Genomic DNA, 19,143 nt, shown 5'->3' on the forward strand with positions numbered 1-19,143 from the left:
GCCCAACTTGCCAAGCGAGTTGTATATGTTCGTGCTACAATATGCCATATATCCGCTCTTTTTTAGTGCTCCATCGGGAACGATAAGCAGAAGTCTATTTGTGCGATTCGATTAGGATGTTTGGTTTGGTCCGGTTCGGTAATTCGGTTCAATCAAGTCTGGTCCGAGTCAAATTTGGTCTTGTCGAGAGCAATTCTAAACCATGCTCTCACGGCGAACCAGAGAGTAATTTGAGACAGTCTTCGGTGACTGGTGACTTCAGAGCGTCTTCAATGACTACAGAACGTCTTCGGTGACGACAAAGCATCTTCGATTTTGTGGTAACGATAGAGCGTGTTCGGTAATGTGGTGACGACAGAGCGTCTTCGATAATGTGGTGACGACAGAACGTCTTCGGTTTTGTGGTGACAACAGAGCCTCTTCGGTTCGGTCTAGTCCTGTTTGGTCTAGTTCGAGTCAAGTTCAGGCCAGTCCAATTCTATTCTGGCCCGGTTCTTAGGCTTGAGCAGGTTGAGACTGAAAGGTGCCTCTTGGTTTTGTTCTCAGGCTTCTAAGAGCCTATCAACTCTCCAATTCAACATGGACGCGGTATTAGATTATGTTCTTTATCCTTTTCAGTAATGGAAATTTTTCCTTGTTCCATTATAAAGTGAAAAAGGAAATAATCTCACTATTCATTACATTTCTTTTGTATGAGTTTTTAAACTTTACTTATAGGAGAAAATCACTTTTTGATTATATTATGTATTACGACAAACTCATACTTTCAATTTTTTGAAATTATAATTGCTGAAAATTTTATGAGTTAAAAATTCTTATGATATTGTTCTCTTATACTATTCATTGAATTTTATATTAAAATTATTTTAAAAATTAATAATTAATTACATCACTAATCTCATCAATATATTTTGACTTGAAAATGAATTACATGGAGGCATTTGAAAATCTAACAACAATTGACTCTTTTAAAAAATATGATATAATTTGTGTTTTGAAAAATTGTAATATACATGTATTAAAGTTTTACTTGAACATATCGACATTTCGATATGAATTTTTTTCACTAAATTCATATCTATTTTGAAGTTCATTTTTACATTAATTTCAACCCTTAAGAAAAAAATCAAAGAAGGCAATGTTAATGAGACATTGTTTATCAAAAGAGCTTTTGAAGTTGTTCTTAAAATTAACAATAATTTTTTATCACGTTTTTTTTTTATAGAACCCATAATTTTTTGTATTAAAAGTTTATTTAAGACTTAGGGGAGGTACAATTGGGATTTTTAGAAGGTAAAATAGGGATTTTATTGTCAAGTGCCTAGCCAATACAATCGAAAAGGCCGACCAGTTAGGTGCAGAAAGCATAGCACACTTTTCCAAGATAAGAGTGGACGGAACCACTCTGACACCCACCCCACCTATTCTCTACCACCTCTCACGGGATTCGAACGCTTGGCGTGGCATGGCGTGTCTAGCTTTGTTATTATGTCAAGTGCCTAGCCAATACAATCGAAAAGGCCGACCTGTTAGGTGCGAAAAGCATCATACACTTATCCAAGATAAGAGTAGATGGAACCACTCTGATATTTATATGTATTGGGTGTCAAGCAAAGAGGTGAGAGTGGCCGGCCTCCTAGGGGTATTTTAATTATTTTGGTAGAAAACTCAATTTGGTCAACAAGGGAAGTCTTAGATTAGAAAGTCTTGTTTGTAGTGTGATTTGTAGTTGGAGTTTTCTATTAGGAATTTTAATTACTCTTCTACTAGGAGTTTGAGTTTCCGAATTGATGTACATGATAGAGGCACGAACTCCAAGAAAATAACATGTATTGGGAAACGAAAAAAAGAGAAAAGATAGCAACGAACCTAAACTACTAGAGACAATAGATAAAAAATGGATCACATTATCTTTGTGGGTTGATCGAGTCAACGCACAAAACCCGATTTGATTCCTTTATGAACTTTTGGAAAAGAAAAATATTTTACTGACTTGTTATATTTTGAGTATAATAAGCATCTATTTGTAATATAGGAAACAAGTAGAATCCAATTACAATTAAACTACTTTTTCCCAATTACACCCAAAATTACACATTAAAAGATAAGTCCTGGAACAATTGTATAACTGATCATAAATAAAATACTAGCATAACTAAAACACTTTTAAATAAACTCTTTCGTGGAACTTTCTCTTAGACTCCACCATATTAACTCTAACTCTTGTGGGAGTCACGTAAGATTCTTTCATACTTGCTCTTCAACACTCCACTTCAAGCTGGAGTTTATAACTTCAGCTTGCAATGAAAGAATTTTTGGTTTTCAATTTTCATTGGCTATATTTTTTTCATAGATGCAAAAAAATTCTTCTTTTGATATCCCCCTTTCTTGAATATTTTGGTTACATAGAAATTAGTGGAATAAAATATCTTTTTTTTGTACTTGTTATTCTTCTTCTTCTCTCCCTCAAGTTGGGGATATTAAGGACATAAAGACCCACCTTGGACAAAACACAATATAGGAGAAGAAAATCACTCCTCGCCGTATGAAAAAGCTCCATATACCAGTAAAAAAAGTCATCGTCTGAAATACAGTCCACTCAATTTTAAAGGCGGATTAATGGCCCAACTTTAGGACATAACAAAGAGATTGCTAACTTTTTATGGATAACTCAAACATAAATCACGTATTGAGTGAAGAATAAAAAACTTGACATGACTTGGATGTTGGACACACTCCTATACTTTTTAGGTAGTGAGTCCATGCATTGATTTAAAGTGATGAAAATACAAACTGGAGAAATACTAGAGGAAAACAACTTTAATCGAAAGGAAGTGTCTATGAAATATTCATACTTCCAAACGAATCTAGAATATGACCTTTTTTTTTTGGAAAATTGGGGGAGTTTATAATGGTAGAACTTAATAAATTTGACCCAGTATAATTTTCTTTGGGGTAACCATTATTTTTCAAAGTTAACCATGCGAAAGGTACAAAACCAAGTAACAAAAAACGCAAAACTTGAAAACAACATTGAAACAGGATATTGCATACCTTGAACAAACAAATCATGTAGAGATTAAGTTTGACCCAAACTCTTGATTAGAAGAGAATTTTGGCTAAAAAACTAGGATTCTAGGAGAAAAGTGTTGATTTTCAGGATTCCATGGATTTAGCTCAAGGAGAAAAAGGGAAAAAGACTCATTGGGAGAAAACTGGAGGAAGAAGGGTTATGGACATTATGATCCTAACCCTCCCCGTGAAGCTCTATTTATAGATTAATGAAACTACTGTATTACAATAACCCCTGGACAGTGTTTAGGGTTTAACCCTGAAACTTTAATCTATTTACATCAATACCATCTCTATGAGATGACTCTTTATTTACCATTCTGTCATCATTATATGTGGGCCTATGGGCCTTCTCTTTGATCTATGGGCCTTGAGCCCGTCTTCTATATCTCATGGATACATGGGTCTTCCTTAGTCTTATGGGTTTGGACCCATCTTCTAATACACTTGGATATGTGGGTCTTCCTTGGTCGTGTGGGTTTGGGCCCTATCTTCCAACAAAAAGAAAACTCAATTCACATCAATGCATGGTGAAATAATAGGAGAGATGTTGCATTTAGGACCTCATGCTTGGAACCTCGAGTAAGATGAGAAAGGGGGAAGCAAGAGAAGAGAGAAGAAAAGAACAAAGAGAGAGAGCTTGGGTAGAGAGGAGAGAAAAGCAAAAGGAGAAGAGATTCTTCCATGAATTTAGAAGAGGTGAGCTTGAATGAAACCCTTCAACCCAGACTCCTATTTATACTTTTTCCATTACATATTTAGGGAAAATCCTCAATCAATTAGGAACCCTAATTACATCAATCAAGGGAAGATAAAGTTACATCAATCAAGTATTAGGAATTTGACACCCTGATTTAATACTATCGAGAACAATAATAATCACAGAAAAAAAAAATAATCAAGCACGAACACACAATATTTATACAGGTTCGTTTCAAGGTGAAACTACGTCCTGTCTGCCACCGCTGCAATAATTCACTATGATGAAGAAGAAGTTTACAAGAAAAATTACACACACTCAAACTCTCTATGTTTTTATCTAACCTCTATCTCACGTAACTCATGGTCATCAATCACCATTATGACGGTGTCCCCAAATGGTAAGAGAAAACTAGGGTAACCGAAATGCAAGTGTGAAATCCTCAATCTACCCTTAATGAAACAACAGTCAATATATCATGGACCTTTTGGGGGTTCCACCCCACGTGCTGACTCTACGTTAGGCGTTAATTAGACTCCATAACTTACATTAAGGAAGATTACAAATCTTCCACCTCATCAATCAAGGAAGATTACATATCTTCCACCACGTGACACCTCGTGCCACCTCTCTTGGTCGTGTGGGCATGATAGGCTTGGTCTCACCTTCTAAAAAGAGAAAATAGGAAAAAATGAGAAATGTTTAGTAGAACTAACATTTAGTACTTCTAATATTAATATCTCCCATAATATAGATCATGATCACAAATGGTTTATTGCTCAAGACATTAGACTCAATGAGATTTAATTTTTTGCCTAATTTGACGTAAAAAACTTCATTCTTAAATCTGTTATGACTACTTTATTCACTTCATTTTGTAGCTTGATGGTTGTCTACTCGATTGCAATTATCTCCTTATATATAGATCAGATTGACATGAAATTTTCTCCTTCTAAAACTAGACTTCTATACCTTTAATTTAAGTATAAGATTAGTTCATAAAATATTCTTATTTTGAGACAAATAATCTAATAGAATTTTGACTATGTAATTTGGGCAAACTGAATATTTTTTCTTCTTTGACAAGCATAACCATTGGTTCTTCCAATATTGATATCTCCTGCTAGAAAACTCAGATTTAGAATTGGTTTTATAGGTAAGAAAATAGACTTCTATATATATTTTTTCATATAATTCTCCATATAAAATCTCGTTAGTGATGACATAAAATGCCATAAATGTTGAAACATTGTGTTGCTACTCAAACCTCTCTTGCAGTCTGACATTTACTATTTCAAATATCGTTTTCTTTTTGTCAAAACTCTGATTGCCATAATTTTTTTTTATTGGAAAGTAGACTCAAAGATATTTCTATAAGTATATAATTTTTAATATAAAAATTTTATTATGGAGCTGCAAACGCAAAAAAAAAATGTATTGGGGCAGGAAAACAAGAAAAAAGATATAGCACGATCCTAAACTGCTAGAGATTAGGGGTAACATCGAGTCGAGCTGAGCTTGAATCTGCATAAGTACGAGCTAGGCAAAGTTGCTGAAGAGTGAAGACAAACATGGCGGAGAAATAGGAGACACAAAAAGATTGCCCCAATGTTGTGGTTATTGTTGAGGAAAAATCGATGGAGAGGAGTCGTATGGTTGACCTAGTCTATCGACGAACGCCTTTGCTTTGTTGAATGCCCACCTGAAGAGTCAAGATCCAAAAGGCTCGAATGCCCTTATCCCCCTGCTACTCGTTGGTTTAAGTAAACGAGCCGACTCGCGAACCAAACCACCACTCGTTCAAGCTCGGTTCTTTTACTTAAACGAACCCCATATCCAATCTTGAATTCGAATCAAGATCATAAAATTTTGAACTGAATCGAGTTGAACTCAAGCTATTCACGAACTGACTCGGTTTGATGCCACCTCAACTAGAGATGATAGATAAAAAAATGGATCACATTACCTCTATGGGTTGACATGCTCAACACATAGAACCCGCTCTGATACCATGTTGAATTTTTGAAAAAGATAAATATTTTACTAAATAGTTGAAATTTGAGTACAATGAGTCTTTATTAATAATAAAAGAAACAAATAGAATCTAAATACAATTGAACTACCTTTTTTCGAGTTATCCCCAAAGTTAAACACCAAAAGATAAGTGGATAAATTTATCTCTAGAAGAATTGAACAATTAATAATAAATAGACGACTAACATAATTAAAACACCTTCACATAAACTCTTATGTGGGACTTCCTCATGTGATACTCTTTTTACACTCCACCATATTAACTCTGGCTCTTATAAGAGTCATATAAAACTCTTTCATACTTGTTAGAGTCACATAAGGCACGTTTTTTTATTTTTTTTGGGTTTGAATTTCAAGTAGGGTTCGGGTTTTGTTAAACCCAACAACAACCCAACTTGTGCTCACCCCTAGTTGCTCGTATAATTTTTATTTTCTTCATATTTAACTTGTCTTATTTTATCTATAGTATCACACTATGATTTTCTAAGTTGTACTTTACTAAGCATTTCGTTAAGAGCATGTTTCCGAACCCGCACAAAAGAAAAGAAAAACAAAAGGGAAATAAAGTTATTTTCTATTATTTGTCAGGAAATTATTGAGAAAAAAGAAAATAAAAAAGTTAGTTAATAAATTTTCTCTCAATGATAAAATTTTAGAAAATCAAATGACGTGGCAGGAGTTTCACTCTATTGTACTGATGTAGGAGGAAGGATGGGGAGGCCGAGGGACTTCCACTGTTCCTTCTAACATTTGTGACACTTTCTTCATTGAAGGTCTTAGCGACGGTTCTTCCTGTATGCACCAGATCGCCACTTTCACTAACCTCTCCACCTTCTTGAAATCGCCCAGAGCTTCCTCGTCATCCTCAACCAAAACCCCCAATTTCCCTTCTTCGTAGCAATCGCAAACCCAGTCAGACAGTATTGCCTGCACTTCTTTGTCAGAATTCAATTCAACGTTCTTCCTGCAAAAAATGATCTCCAACAACAAGATTCCGAAACTGTAAACATCCACCTTATTCGTAATTGGCAAGCTCTTAAACCATTCAGGCGCAACGTATCCCTTAGTTCCTCTAATTCCTGTAGTTGTTCTTGTCTGCTCTGCTCGCAGGAGCTTTGCCAGTCCGAAGTCAGCGATTCTTGGCGTTAAAGATTCGTCTAGAAGAACATTTTCAGGCTTGATATCGCAGTGTATTATCTGGGTCTGACACTCTTCGTGTAAGTATATAAGGCCTCTTGCAATTCCGAACGCGATCTGCACCCTTTGGTTCCATGTGGGTTTTGATCCCCCAAGCAGAAAGCGTGACAAAGACCCATGATTCATGAATTCATACACTAGAAGCCGGTGGTGTTCCTCGTCACAAAATCCGAGTAGTGGAACCAGATTCTTGTGATGGACGCGGCTTATTACTTGCATTTCGTTCTTGAATTCCTGATCTTTGTCCTTTGGCAACTTGTCTAACCTCTTTACTGCCACAAACCGTGAGGAGTTTTGTAAGGGCAAAAGTCCTTTGTAAACGGTTCCAGAAGCACCCCTCCCCAGTACTTCTTTGAATCCATCCGTAGCTTTTTCAAGGTCTTTGTAGCTAAAGTTGGAAAGAATTGCGCCATATACTTCTGAATCAGACCTAACCTTCTTCTTTTTATAGCGTGACAGATAAAGGCCTAACAGAACTAGGGACAGCAAAAGCAAATTGAGAAATGCAGAGCTCCCAAGAAATGACCATAGAATGACTAGCAGAGTCCCTCGATCACTCTTCTTGCCACCCAAGTGGGAAGGAGAGGGAGTTGTTGTGGAGTTAGCTGCAGGTACCTTGATGAAGGCCTTTCCCCCAATTCTTGGATCCTTCCTCCCATTTGATAGCGGGAGTCTTTTCTTCCAACAATTTCCAGTTCTGAAAATGGCTACATCGCATAAGCAATCGACCAAGCAAGCTTCTCTGCAGTCATCCTCGCTTATAGACTCGTATAAATCAAAATCTGCCAAGGGCCAGTCTGTGTTCACCATGGCCATCATATCAAAATATGGCTGAGGCCCTTTGTTTGATCCATCAGACTCACATTTCTGTGACCTAAACCTCTGTTTGCATCCCTTGAGGAGGTCATTCGGATCCGAATAGGTATACCCATTTGGACAAAGGCAAGTAGGCTTGCCGTCCTGATCCAATTCGCAGTAGCTATTGAACCCACAAGCTCCAGGCCCCAGCTCTTGCCCGCCAATCATGCACATATTTTGTGGGATAGAACTTCGGACAGACCAAGACTGCGGCCTGCTGCCGCTCTTGGAAGTTTTTGGGTATACGAAGAGGCTGAAAACTCCATTGAACTCTAGTGTCATTCTCTGGTAAAAGTCCCTTGTCGAAAGCGTATAACTAGTGGGTCCGAGGTTGAATCTTGTACTGTTTTTCAGCTGAAGGTAAACAGCGCCGGACTCGTTGAAGATGAGTAGATCACCGGTGGTAAGGGTGTTGCTTGCCCAGTATGCAGGATATGACTTTTTTCTTGAAGACACACGGTAGAGAACAAGATTATTATCCGTCTGTAGACGGAGCTCGAACCTTCCCTTCGAGAAATTTGTGTCCGATAGGCGAGAAGACAGGACGCTTGGCGAACCCAATATCTGAGTGGGCAAGATGGTATCAGTAGGTAAATCAAAACTTTGCCATACCTGATCGAAACTTGTGCTCACCATCACAAAATTCCCGGTATCAAGCATCGCAGCATAGCTGATGTTACCGCTGAGAGGGTCCTGCTTCCATACGTCGCGGCCTTGGTGATCACGAAGCACCAGTTGGCCTCTGGTCGTCAGCTCAACCTTGGACCCGCTTTGAACCGGGTTATCTCCGTTTGCATACCATACAACAGTTTTTTCCGGCAACTTGTCATACCAGATTGCAAGCAAGAAAATATTCACTAGGGGAAGGGGGTGGAACCCAAAAGCGAATTCACCAGAAGGAGAAACCCACGAGGAAGAAGAGTTTTTGTCGCCGGCCGAGAGAGAGGAGCCCAAGCTTACATTCCTGTAAGTTTGGCCGTTGACAGACGGGAGAAGACTAACGAAGCCGAGAAGAATAAGAACAAACACCGAAGAAGTCATCGCCACAGACCTTGCCGTGGTAAGAGAAGCAGCACAACAACAAAGAATGGACGAATGATCAGTCTATCTGTCCGGATTTCCAGTAGATGCAGAGCCGAAGTCTTCAAACATTGGTTCTCGTTGCCCGAAACAAACAACCTCAAAATTTCCTCCACATCTGTAAGGACGGATTCAATCTTGCTTTTTAAAAATTTCCACATCTCCATCGCATGGAGAATATTCAATTCAAATAGTTGGACTGCAACTCTATCGAAGTTGAACTTTTCTTAGTCTATTGGTTCGATAGCGAATGCTATGAATATTTTATTCAAATTTCTCTTTTCTCCTTAGTTGAATTCTGCAATCTGAAGGTAATGAAAAGTATATTGGCAGTGACAGCTGGCGAAGAAACCGTGACTATTTGACAAGAGAAAACGCAGGGTTCTTTCCTGGAATTTCTTAATGGGGCATCACTGACGGACCCTGACCAGGTAAATGATTTACCCAAATCAGGAAAAAGAAAAAGGCTCTGCTATCATTCTATCAATCTAATACACGGGGAAAACCAATGTCGAGGAGTGACTCTCTCAACCACAAAAGCCTAAAAGTAAAATAAAGGAGAAGTGGAATTTACCTAGAACAATCTTGTTTAAAATAAAAATAAATTACTTGAAAAATATGGGGAAAATGGCCGAAAATCATGAGTCCAGACTTTTTTTTTTTTTTAAATGATGTTGAAATAGTCCAGACTTGACCGGACCGTTCTGGACATAAGGGTGTCTGGTCTAACTCAATTTGAAGGCTTATGATATATAAATTTAAGTGATTCAATATTGTTAGTGACTTAGTTCTATAGAATATAATGTTGTTCAATCTTCTTCATTATTTTCTTTAATTTTTGCCTGCTTAGCATTGGATGGTTCATCCTTGTGTAAAAATTAAAAATGTATCTATTAAAAACATGTTGTGGGTACATGAATCATTAGAGAGCTAAAGAACCATTGACTGCTCCAATATTGATCTCCCTCTAAAAAGCTCAAATTTAGAATTAGTTTGATAGGTCAGAAAATAGATTTCTAGATATATTTTTTCACATAATTTTTCATATAAAGTATGTTCTTGATGACATTAAATGTCTTGTAAGATGAATTTTTTTGTAGCTGCTTGAACCTCTCTTGCAGTCTGACATTTTCTATTTTAAATATTGATTTCTCTTTGGAAAAAACTTTGATCACCAATAATTCTTATTGTATTGAAAAGTAGACTCAACGATCTTGTGTATAATTTGTGATGTAAAATTTTTTATGCATTATGCAGGTACAAACGCCAAGAAAGTAATGGGTATTAGGACAAGAAAGAAAGGAAAAAGATATAAAACAAACCTAAACTACTAGAGATGATAGATCAGAAAAATGATCACATTATCTCTATGGGTTGACATGTTCAACTCACAGAACCCGCTCTGATATTTTGTTGAATTTCTGGAAAAGATAAATATATTACTGACTAATTGTAATTGTTAAGTTGTGAAGCCTAATCAACGCCTTACATTGAGTCGGTACACTGATCGACCTTCTCGGTAAGGTCGTCGTGGGGGTTGGAAGGGGAGTGGGGAGCCCCTAAAAGGTCAATGATATATTGATTATTGTTTCATTAATGATAGTTTGGAGATTTCACTCTTGTATTGTTGTTTCCCTAGTTTTCTCTTTATAATTGGGGAGCGCCGCTATTTGGATTTTCTCATCATCACTGAGAATCATCTGTTATGGCCCGAGAGAGGTTAAAGAAAAGTACTTGTAAGTGTGTACGATTTCTCTTGTAAAATATTTCATCTTCATAATAGATTACTGCAGTGGCGAAAGATAGGATGTAGTTTCATCTTGAGACGAACTTGTATAAATCTTGTTGTCTTTTTCCTGCTTGTTTTCTTCTTCTTCTGCGATTATTATTATTGATCTCATTAGTCTGGAATTAGGACGTCTAATTCCTAACAGTAATTAGAGTACAATGATCCTTTATTTATAATAGAGGAAACAAGTAGAATCAAATTATAATTGAATTACCCATGTCCCACTTACTCCCAAAGTTAAACACTAAAAGACAAGTCCTAGAAGAATTAAATAATTAATCATAAATAGAAAACTAACATAATTAAAACACCTCCAAATAAACTTTTACGTGGGACTTCCTCCTGTGAGACTCCTCTTAGACTCGATCATATTAACTTTGGCTCTTGTGGGACTTTTTGTTGTGAGAGTCACGTAAGACACTTTCATACTTGTTCCTCAATAAAGGACAGTTAGGGTTGACTTTTCTAAGACAAAGCAGATGATGACCCAATTGATTATGCCTAAATGAGTGAACAATTTTTTGTTTTCCATGTAACTAAGGAAACCACAAAATACGGTTAGCATCTTTTCACTTTGAAGGGGATGCTCAAAGATGGTTCTAGACTTAGGGATGGCATCGAAGCGAGCCGATTCGCGAATAGCTCGAGCTTCGTTCGGTTCGATATGAACAAACCCGATCTCGAATCTAATTCAAGATCGGGTTTTTGACTCGTTTAAGTAAATGAGTCGAACCCGAGCGAAGCTCAGTTCAATTCGTGAGCTCGCGAACTGGCTCGTTTACTTAAAGAGTCAGAAGTCGAGAGTTGGGACCTTTCCCACCCGAATTTTCAACATATGCAAACTGGGTAACAATTTTTTACGAATTTTCCCTCCCGAATTTTTGACAGATGCACCTTTAAGAAGAATAAGAAAACCTACAACAGAAGAATAACTCACAAATTTTCCTGCGCGCCGTCCATCGTGCATCACGATAGAAGAGATGGTGAGTAGTAGAGCTGAACAGAAAAAGGGTATGGGTTCAATTTTTTTGGAGGAAATTTTCGGTTGCTGTTATTTGCAGCTAGAGGATGGACTTGGAGTTGTTCGGATTCTTCAGAAACGAAGAAAAACCTTTCTGGGTGAGTAGCCGTCGGATTTCATTGAGGCCTCCAACGGTGGATCCTTGGTTGTGCGTTCTTGGCTCTGCGGCATGTTGGAACATAGCCAAGGTCGATGTTGGGTGCGCCATCGTTGATTACGACGATGGCTAACGTCTAGGTGGTTATGGAGGTCGGTGCAGGGTGTTACTCTTTGCACGCGGTTGGAGGTTGAAGATGACCTCTAGGGTTCGAACTATGTCGAGTGCGACTCACTTGTTCCAAAACCGCGCAACTTGGTCTGCTGGGCTCAGTAATCCTTAGAAGAAGAAAATATTTGTTGAGTGTGGGATTCAAACCCACCCCGTCAACTTAAATTTTTGGAAAATGACCTCCAAGCCATCACACTTTAAGTTTAATTGTTGGATACATTTAATAAATATTAGAATAACTATAAAAATAGTATATTTGTTTTTTATGCTATTTCTCATTTAATTCATATGAATTAAATAATTTTACATATATATATATATATATATAGAAATACATATTTATAATAATTTTTATTTAGGATTTATATATATTTTTTGTTGACCTAAATATAAGAAATTAATAATTGGCATCAATTTTAGTCAATTATTTTGGTATCATATTTTTGTTTACATTTGAATAAATGAGTAATAGTCACAACATTCTTAATTATGAAAATTTCCTAGCGACATTAAGCTTAGTCACATAAAATTAATGACATAAAAAATGTGATTAATCATGAAGATATAACAATTTAACTCCACAGGATAAAATGTCATATTTAAGTGATTAATCAGGATGGGATAAAAACATTTCAAAAAAACATCTAGTTGGCCATAGGCCTAAAAAATTCTTTTACAGGCATATTTTGATCTCATAATAAAGTAATATAAATCGCTCATGTGTTATAATCTAAACCCACAGTAAAGATTATAATGACATGTTGATTTATTTGTTTGAATTTATTTACATGGTTAATATTCGATATTTGGCTTCATTGCATGTTTTAGTAAGGTTTTTGTTTATTTTGAAGTTGTTCAAACTTTATTTTTTCCAAATTTTGATTCATCCTATAGTATTCCTCTTAATGGAGACAATTATAATGATTGAAAGGTGAAAATTCTCCTGTCATAGGTGCATGGACCTTTATTTGGCATTTCGAGTGGATAACCCTCAAGGCCTATGGAATCCAATACCCAAATTGAGACATATTTTTTATGCAAAGTTTTAAATATAGGTTGGAGTTCGAACTTGGTTAAAATTATTGGGTTCGAGCTCAATTATAATTTTAGGCTCGAGGCTGGGCTCGGATCGAGCTCGAATTCGAAATATTTAAATCAAACCCAACTCAAACATAGGCAAGTTTGGGCTCAGCTCGATTCAATGCCACCCCTATGGTACAACAAGGTCAACCCTCTCCTCTCTTGGCAAACATTTGTGCAAGGTGTTCATTTTGGACCAACCCATAATCACGACTTTGATTCTCCTATCCAAGTTTAAGTAAACATGCTCAGTGAAGGAATACCAAGATGAGTTTGAACAACTTGTCAATGGTTGGAACACATCCAAGTTGGAAGTTTCATTGGAGGACTTGAACTTGAGTTGACAACCGAAGTCAGAGTATTTCACTCGAAAATTCTTACTAAGGCAATTTACTTTTCTAGACTTAAAAAAAAAAAATTGTCACTCCTTCAATCTTAACCTAGAGAATATCCTTTCTGGCCATCTCAGTCCTCCATCTCCCCTCTTCCCTCTTCTTTTCTCCTTTTTTGGCTCTCTCACTCTCTCTCTTCCGTTCTTTCTTCTCTACCATTATTTTTTCATTCTTGCTATTCTCCCCTCTTGAGGTTTTTTCTTTCTTTTCTCCTTCCTTCTCCTTTCAAGAGGAAAGATTTGATGAAATATTGGAAACACAAGATTACACAACTCAGCCAAGCTATTTCCACCAAGGTTGAATCACAAATCTGAGTTATACAACCCTGAATGAATCTTCTAAATGTAAGAGAAAGTAGTTTTAGTGGTAGATTATATCTATACTTGTAATCTTTTCTCAAGTAATATTAATTGATAAGATGGAAGAATAAAAATTATATAAAAGATTTATCTATGGTATGTAGACTAAAATTAGAAACTTTTCATGTTAGATATACAAGTTTTAGAAATTAGAGGTGAGAGATGATGGATCTTATTTTAAGTCATAATGAGAGTGTGTTACATACACATAAAGATTTGTTAGTTCACTTCTTCATTTTTCAACTTGATCTTGTAAGATACTTGGTTTTCCTAACCACAATCGATTTGGTCAACTCAATTTTTTAATGGGGTGGGTTGAACTGAGGGGTTGAACTCATCTTTTTTATTTTAGGGCAAGTCCCCATTGATTCATATGAAGTTTTGCTCTTAACCTCAAGAAGGAAGTCGAATGCAACCTTAAGTAACTTAAAATTTTAGGTGAACTCTTAAAAAAAATTAAATAAAAAAGATAAAAATGAAAATTAAGACATAATTATTATTTATGTACAATATAATCTTAGATCAAGTATAAAAGTGAGTCAAGGCTTAGTCTGAAGTGATTATTATTTGAATATCCCTTTGCTCGATTTATTTGGACTAGTTTTAATTTTGAGGTATACATAGACTTCTCCCACAACAATGTGGACTATGTCACAATAGGTCGGGTTGAAATTCGGTCAATCTAACCGATTACAAAAAGGGTCAAATGAGTAATGCAAATGCAAACCTAAGTTTGGGTCAAATGAACTAATCTAAAAAATAAGTGTAAAAATGAATAAAATAGAAAATATAGATATTTTTAGCAATAATAATTAAAAATATTCTAAAGTATTTATAAGTTAAAGGAGTATTAAACAAGAAATATGTATAGTATGCGTTGGAAAAAGTAAATTTGTACGTGAGTAAGAACCTTAGGGGTCTGTTTGGAACCCTTAGAAAAGAAAAAGAAAAAATTTGACCATTATTATTACAAAAAATAGTTAATAAAAATGAAATAATGATCGAATTCTTCTTTTTATTGGTTATTTTTGGGAATAATAATTATCAAATTCTTCTTTTCTTTTCTTGTTCGAAGGACTTTTGCCCTCTAATGCCTGCATACGCTAGCAAGTATATGTCACAGGCCTGAATGATGCAGGGTGGTGGGTGCACCGTTTCATGTTTCTCCCATGTGCAAATGATTGCAGGGATGAAGCAACCAGCAAGCGATCAAGGCTGACCCCAATCTCTGCAACTTCCTAATGGAGTAACCTTCCCGCTCTCACCAAAAGGATGAGTACCTTCTTTGGCCTCAATCAATGGCTTAAACTGGACAACCCCACGTCACAATTGGATGAAAGAAAAACCCCCGCATGCACTCAACAAAGATCTCCCCTTGATCTCCATTCCTTCGCTGAGGAATGTGTAAAAGACTTTTCCATGATCCCCACGGCAGCGGACGAGAGGCCCTGAACCCACCACCATTCTGTTGCTTCGTAAGCTTAATTCCCTGCTTCCAGAACTAGTTTCTTCGGATCAGTCTCAGCTATGTTTCAGTCAGGACTTTGGGCATTGAATTAAAGAAAGCAACAGAAAAGAAGCGAGACAGAGAGAGTTGATGAGTTTTGAAGAGATCTTTTAACAATTCGAGGATCCTATGGAGAAGTTTATATTCGTCTGGTACAAAATGCAAAACCCAGAACCGAATTCCGAACTAAAAAGTAAAGGGAGATACCGAACTAGACGATTCAATTAAAAAAGGAGGAGAAAGTTAGGATTGCTCGGACCCCATCAGTAGATGACCAAATTTCTAAAGAATAAAGAAAAGGAAGTATCCAAGTGATGTATTCCAATCGTCCATGTGATTGGATGTATCTCATGTACTGACTAAAGTTAGCTTATGATTTCCTTACTGTGACTGCTCTTCCTCCCTTTGTTCTAGATTCTCTTCACATATGCTACTGTCAGAAAGAAAGCACTCTGCAACCTTCCCTTCACCCTCTTCTTTACAACTCTACTGGAAGAGCTCTTTTCGTTCTCAAATTCTAATTTCCATGACCGCTCAAGGAAACTTGATTATCCAATTCACTAAAAGCCCCAGTATTATTGCTTTTGATGTCTTTTTCAATTTCAAGACATTGGGTCCTACCAGTCAAAACACTGAGCATCTTCTTATAATTCTCATATCTTAGATAATTTCAGTTGAAACAATCTTTCTGGCCTTAGAAAAGAGGAGGAAAGTGGAGAGAAACAATGGAATCCATTGACTGCATTTAAATTTTGGCTACATGAAAAAGAACCAAATCTAATGCATTCAAAAAAAATAATAATAATCTTGTCTAATCTTGAATTTTCTATGGTGAGAGAACTGATCTTAGACGTTAAGTTTTGCTTAAATTGAACGTAATACTAGGTCAGTGGCCAGTGGCCTTGAGGGTACTTCCGAAATTCAAAGGAAGTTCAATGTTAATCAATGGACTGCTCCTTTTATAAAGACGTTCGCAGAATCGCAGATCTCCTTGCTCAAATGGTCTTCAGTCTTCACCCCATCAAGCACCTTCCAACCTCTCATCGGTTCACAATGAAGGTCGTCCTCCCAGCCCCAAACTCCATGAAGATCAAAGCCCTTGTTCGATCTCCTGTCCTCAGACACTTATGCCATGTACTCGATGTCCTCACCAGAGTCAAGTCCATGCTCATGGACCTAGTCAACACGAACAAAACCTGCCATGACAAGCATAAGAGAAACAAGAAGAACAGTCTGTACGGCTCGATCAGATTGCATCACAATTGGTGTTCCTCCCACGTCCGTCCCATGCCGGATCCTGTTACAGATGGGTGTTTTAGCTCCGACAATGCGTACTACGACTCTACGTGGAATTCATTTGTAGCGGTGGAGGACGGCGGTGACTGCGAATCAGGGCCACCCTTGTCAGGTCTGCCGCATTGGCTGGAGGAGAAGCAGGTAGACAATCACGCCGGTGATGGAGATGTAGATGAGATTAATCGACTTGCCGATGTTTTTATTGCGAATTGTCACGAGAAATTTAGGTTAGAGAAGCAAGAGTCTTACAGGTTGTTTCAGGAGATGCTGGCTAGAGGATTGTAAACGTGCTGTTCCGTCAAACATTAGCTCTCTGCTCTCATTTTCGTTTTCTGGGTGGTGCCGAGATGAGCAGATGTTGGTTGTAGAGTGGGTTAACTTCTTTTTACCTTCTCTTTTGATTTTCTTCCTCTTTCAAGGGTCTTGGATAATATTAATTATAAGTCACTAAATTAAAGGTGGTCGCTTTCTTTCTTCTTCCCTTGTACTCTTTTATGGGTTTTACTGTTCGGAGATTTGAATGATCCTTATTTTAAAGACCTGGTGTTCTTCCTGACACTGCTGTTCCGATCATTACCAACTCAAAACTTTCAATCTCTTTCTTCTTCCTTTTCTTATTCAAAATTTGTCACGGTGAATGTTCTCCTTCAGTTAATTTCTTCCGGCCTTTTGTTTATGAATTGTTACGAATTATACTAATTGTTTGATGGATCCACTACAATCACGGGTTGAAGAAGACTAATCAATGGACTCTTTCAAAGACCATTTCCAATTCTAATTGTATGATTTGGTGGCTAATTAATCGTGTAACCAGTTGATAAACTTCAACATATTCCGGACGATCTTTCACCGACCAGCAGCTCTTTTAATGGCGGACTAGAATGATACATCAGGCGTCATAAACTCCTCGTTTTGCACTCAACTTTCTTTATGTTAGGCCTAAAAGAGGTCTGATGAGGTACTTGTTCATGACAGGAATGATGCGTCAAACCTCTTTACTGTCTAACAGAAAAAGAAACTGGCGTGTTGAACGAGGAGTTTTAAAACCCATCATTTGTTATTCTACTCCGCCATTAAAGAGTTGCTGTTAGTGAAAAATCGTTAGGAACTCTGTAGTGAAGTTTAACTGGCATCGCGGATAAGTTTTCACTTCACTGTGTTACCATAATACCATCAATAGTGGGAATGAAGGTCATTCGCTCCGTCACTCTCGCCTCTTTTTTCATGAAAGCTTCAGCCCAGCCAAGCTCTATCTCCATATTACATAACCAAATCATCCTTGCCGGGACAAATTCGCGACTTGGAAGCTCGAATGACATGGTTTGCTGAATCAACTTGACGCGAGCTACTCTACTATTTGAATGATTACCCTGTTTGTTTTACTTCATTCAAGTTGTCCATTTGAGCTACAGAAGATTTCAATCATCAAGAGCCGAAACGGAGTCTCCGTACTGTAGGTCTTTAAGGAAGATCATTGAAGCATTACCGAAAAAGGGTTTAGTCTAATCCTGAGTAGCTTAGGAGTTCGGATTAGCGATCGCCGTAACAGAGGAGTGGTTCGAAGAGACAGTGAAGGACTCCAGGGGCTATCGCTTTCTTTCTTTTTTTCTTTGCCTCTTTTGGCGTCTTGAAGATCGAGAAACAAAATCCAAAATCCAAGAGAGGTTTCTTTTCTCTCTTTTCGTTTTCTTTATTCCCAGCATCTGTGCTGCTTTTACCCAAGAGAAATTAAAGCTTCAACAGAGCCATGTCGATACCTTTGGTCTCCTCTGATTTAAGAGTACTTTACATGGAAAAGAGAAGCAACTGGCTGAGGTTTGCTTTTTGGTAACCTTCCTGCAGAAACAGATCATTTGAAATTTCATAGAAAACGTCCAAATGTCCTGAAGTGAAGAAATTTTAAGAGGATCCCGGAAACAAAAATGGATAGGGTAGTGAGCATCAACTGAAGTGGAACCTAAAGAGATTGTCATTCAACAGGTTGCGTCCCCTCACTCCAACCTCTCTAGTCTCTGGGTTCAGCCCCCTCCTTTCTTTCTAAAAGTCTCTCCCTCCCATGTCGAGAAAATGCAATTGGAAGACCGAGAGGAGGGCCCCTCCCCTGCCGACATTTCGAAAAGAAGAGGCCGAGTGTAGCCCGATCCCTTCCCTTTGACAGATCACCAGGTTACCATCAAAACTCGGGTGGTAACTCAGTTTTTTTACCAGTTCTCATCCGTATAAACCAGATAGGGCACTTTCAAGTCCAAAGCCTATAACATTGCTCTCTACAAATATAAGATGAAATTTGGATCCAGCTTCAACACTCTTTATGATTTTTACATCTCACCTATCCAATGCACTTTCGTTCATCTAGCACACGAGTATGGTACATAAGGTTTGCCTTACTTCCCAAAAGCCTCCTTGTTAGGGATGCCTTATTCTAATTGTTCTTATTTTTATGTGAAGTTCAAAGGAGGGTTGTATCATCATACCAACATGAGGGAGTCA

General features: G+C 37.4%; 2 protein-coding genes across 2 annotated transcripts; one reads left to right on the top strand and one right to left on the bottom strand.

Moving 5' to 3' along the window:
• Window positions 1–6,449: 6,449 nt before the first annotated feature.
• LOC137946858 (G-type lectin S-receptor-like serine/threonine-protein kinase LECRK3) lies at window positions 6,450–8,902 on the bottom strand. The gene has a single exon (XM_068793145.1). It carries the CDS (start codon window positions 8,900–8,902, stop codon window positions 6,488–6,490), a length of 2,415 nt encoding a protein of 804 aa, XP_068649246.1. The 3' UTR covers window positions 6,450–6,487.
• A 7,461-nt stretch (window positions 8,903–16,363) lies between these two features.
• LOC137946990 (uncharacterized) lies at window positions 16,364–17,184 on the top strand. Its single transcript, XM_068793283.1, has one exon. The coding sequence runs from the start codon at window positions 16,411–16,413 to the stop codon at window positions 16,936–16,938; it is 528 nt and encodes a 175-aa protein (XP_068649384.1). The 5' UTR covers window positions 16,364–16,410; the 3' UTR covers window positions 16,939–17,184.
• The last annotated feature ends 1,959 nt before the right edge of the window (window positions 17,185–19,143 follow it).

This window comes from Aristolochia californica, unplaced genomic scaffold, assembly GCF_029961685.1.
Source record: "Aristolochia californica isolate CCGP_79_NKW_82.1479 unplaced genomic scaffold, dmAriCali1.0.hap1 SCAF_12, whole genome shotgun sequence".
NCBI classification, from domain to species: domain Eukaryota; kingdom Viridiplantae; phylum Streptophyta; class Magnoliopsida; order Piperales; family Aristolochiaceae; genus Aristolochia; species Aristolochia californica.

Excerpts from the sequence above, each read along its gene's own strand:
- LOC137946990 (XM_068793283.1), top strand. The coding sequence starts at position 16,411 with ATGAAGGTCGTCCTCCCAGCCCCAAACTCCATGAAGATCAAAGCCCTT.
- LOC137946858 (XM_068793145.1), bottom strand. The coding sequence starts at position 8,902 with ATGACTTCTTCGGTGTTTGTTCTTATTCTTCTCGGCTTCGTTAGTCTT.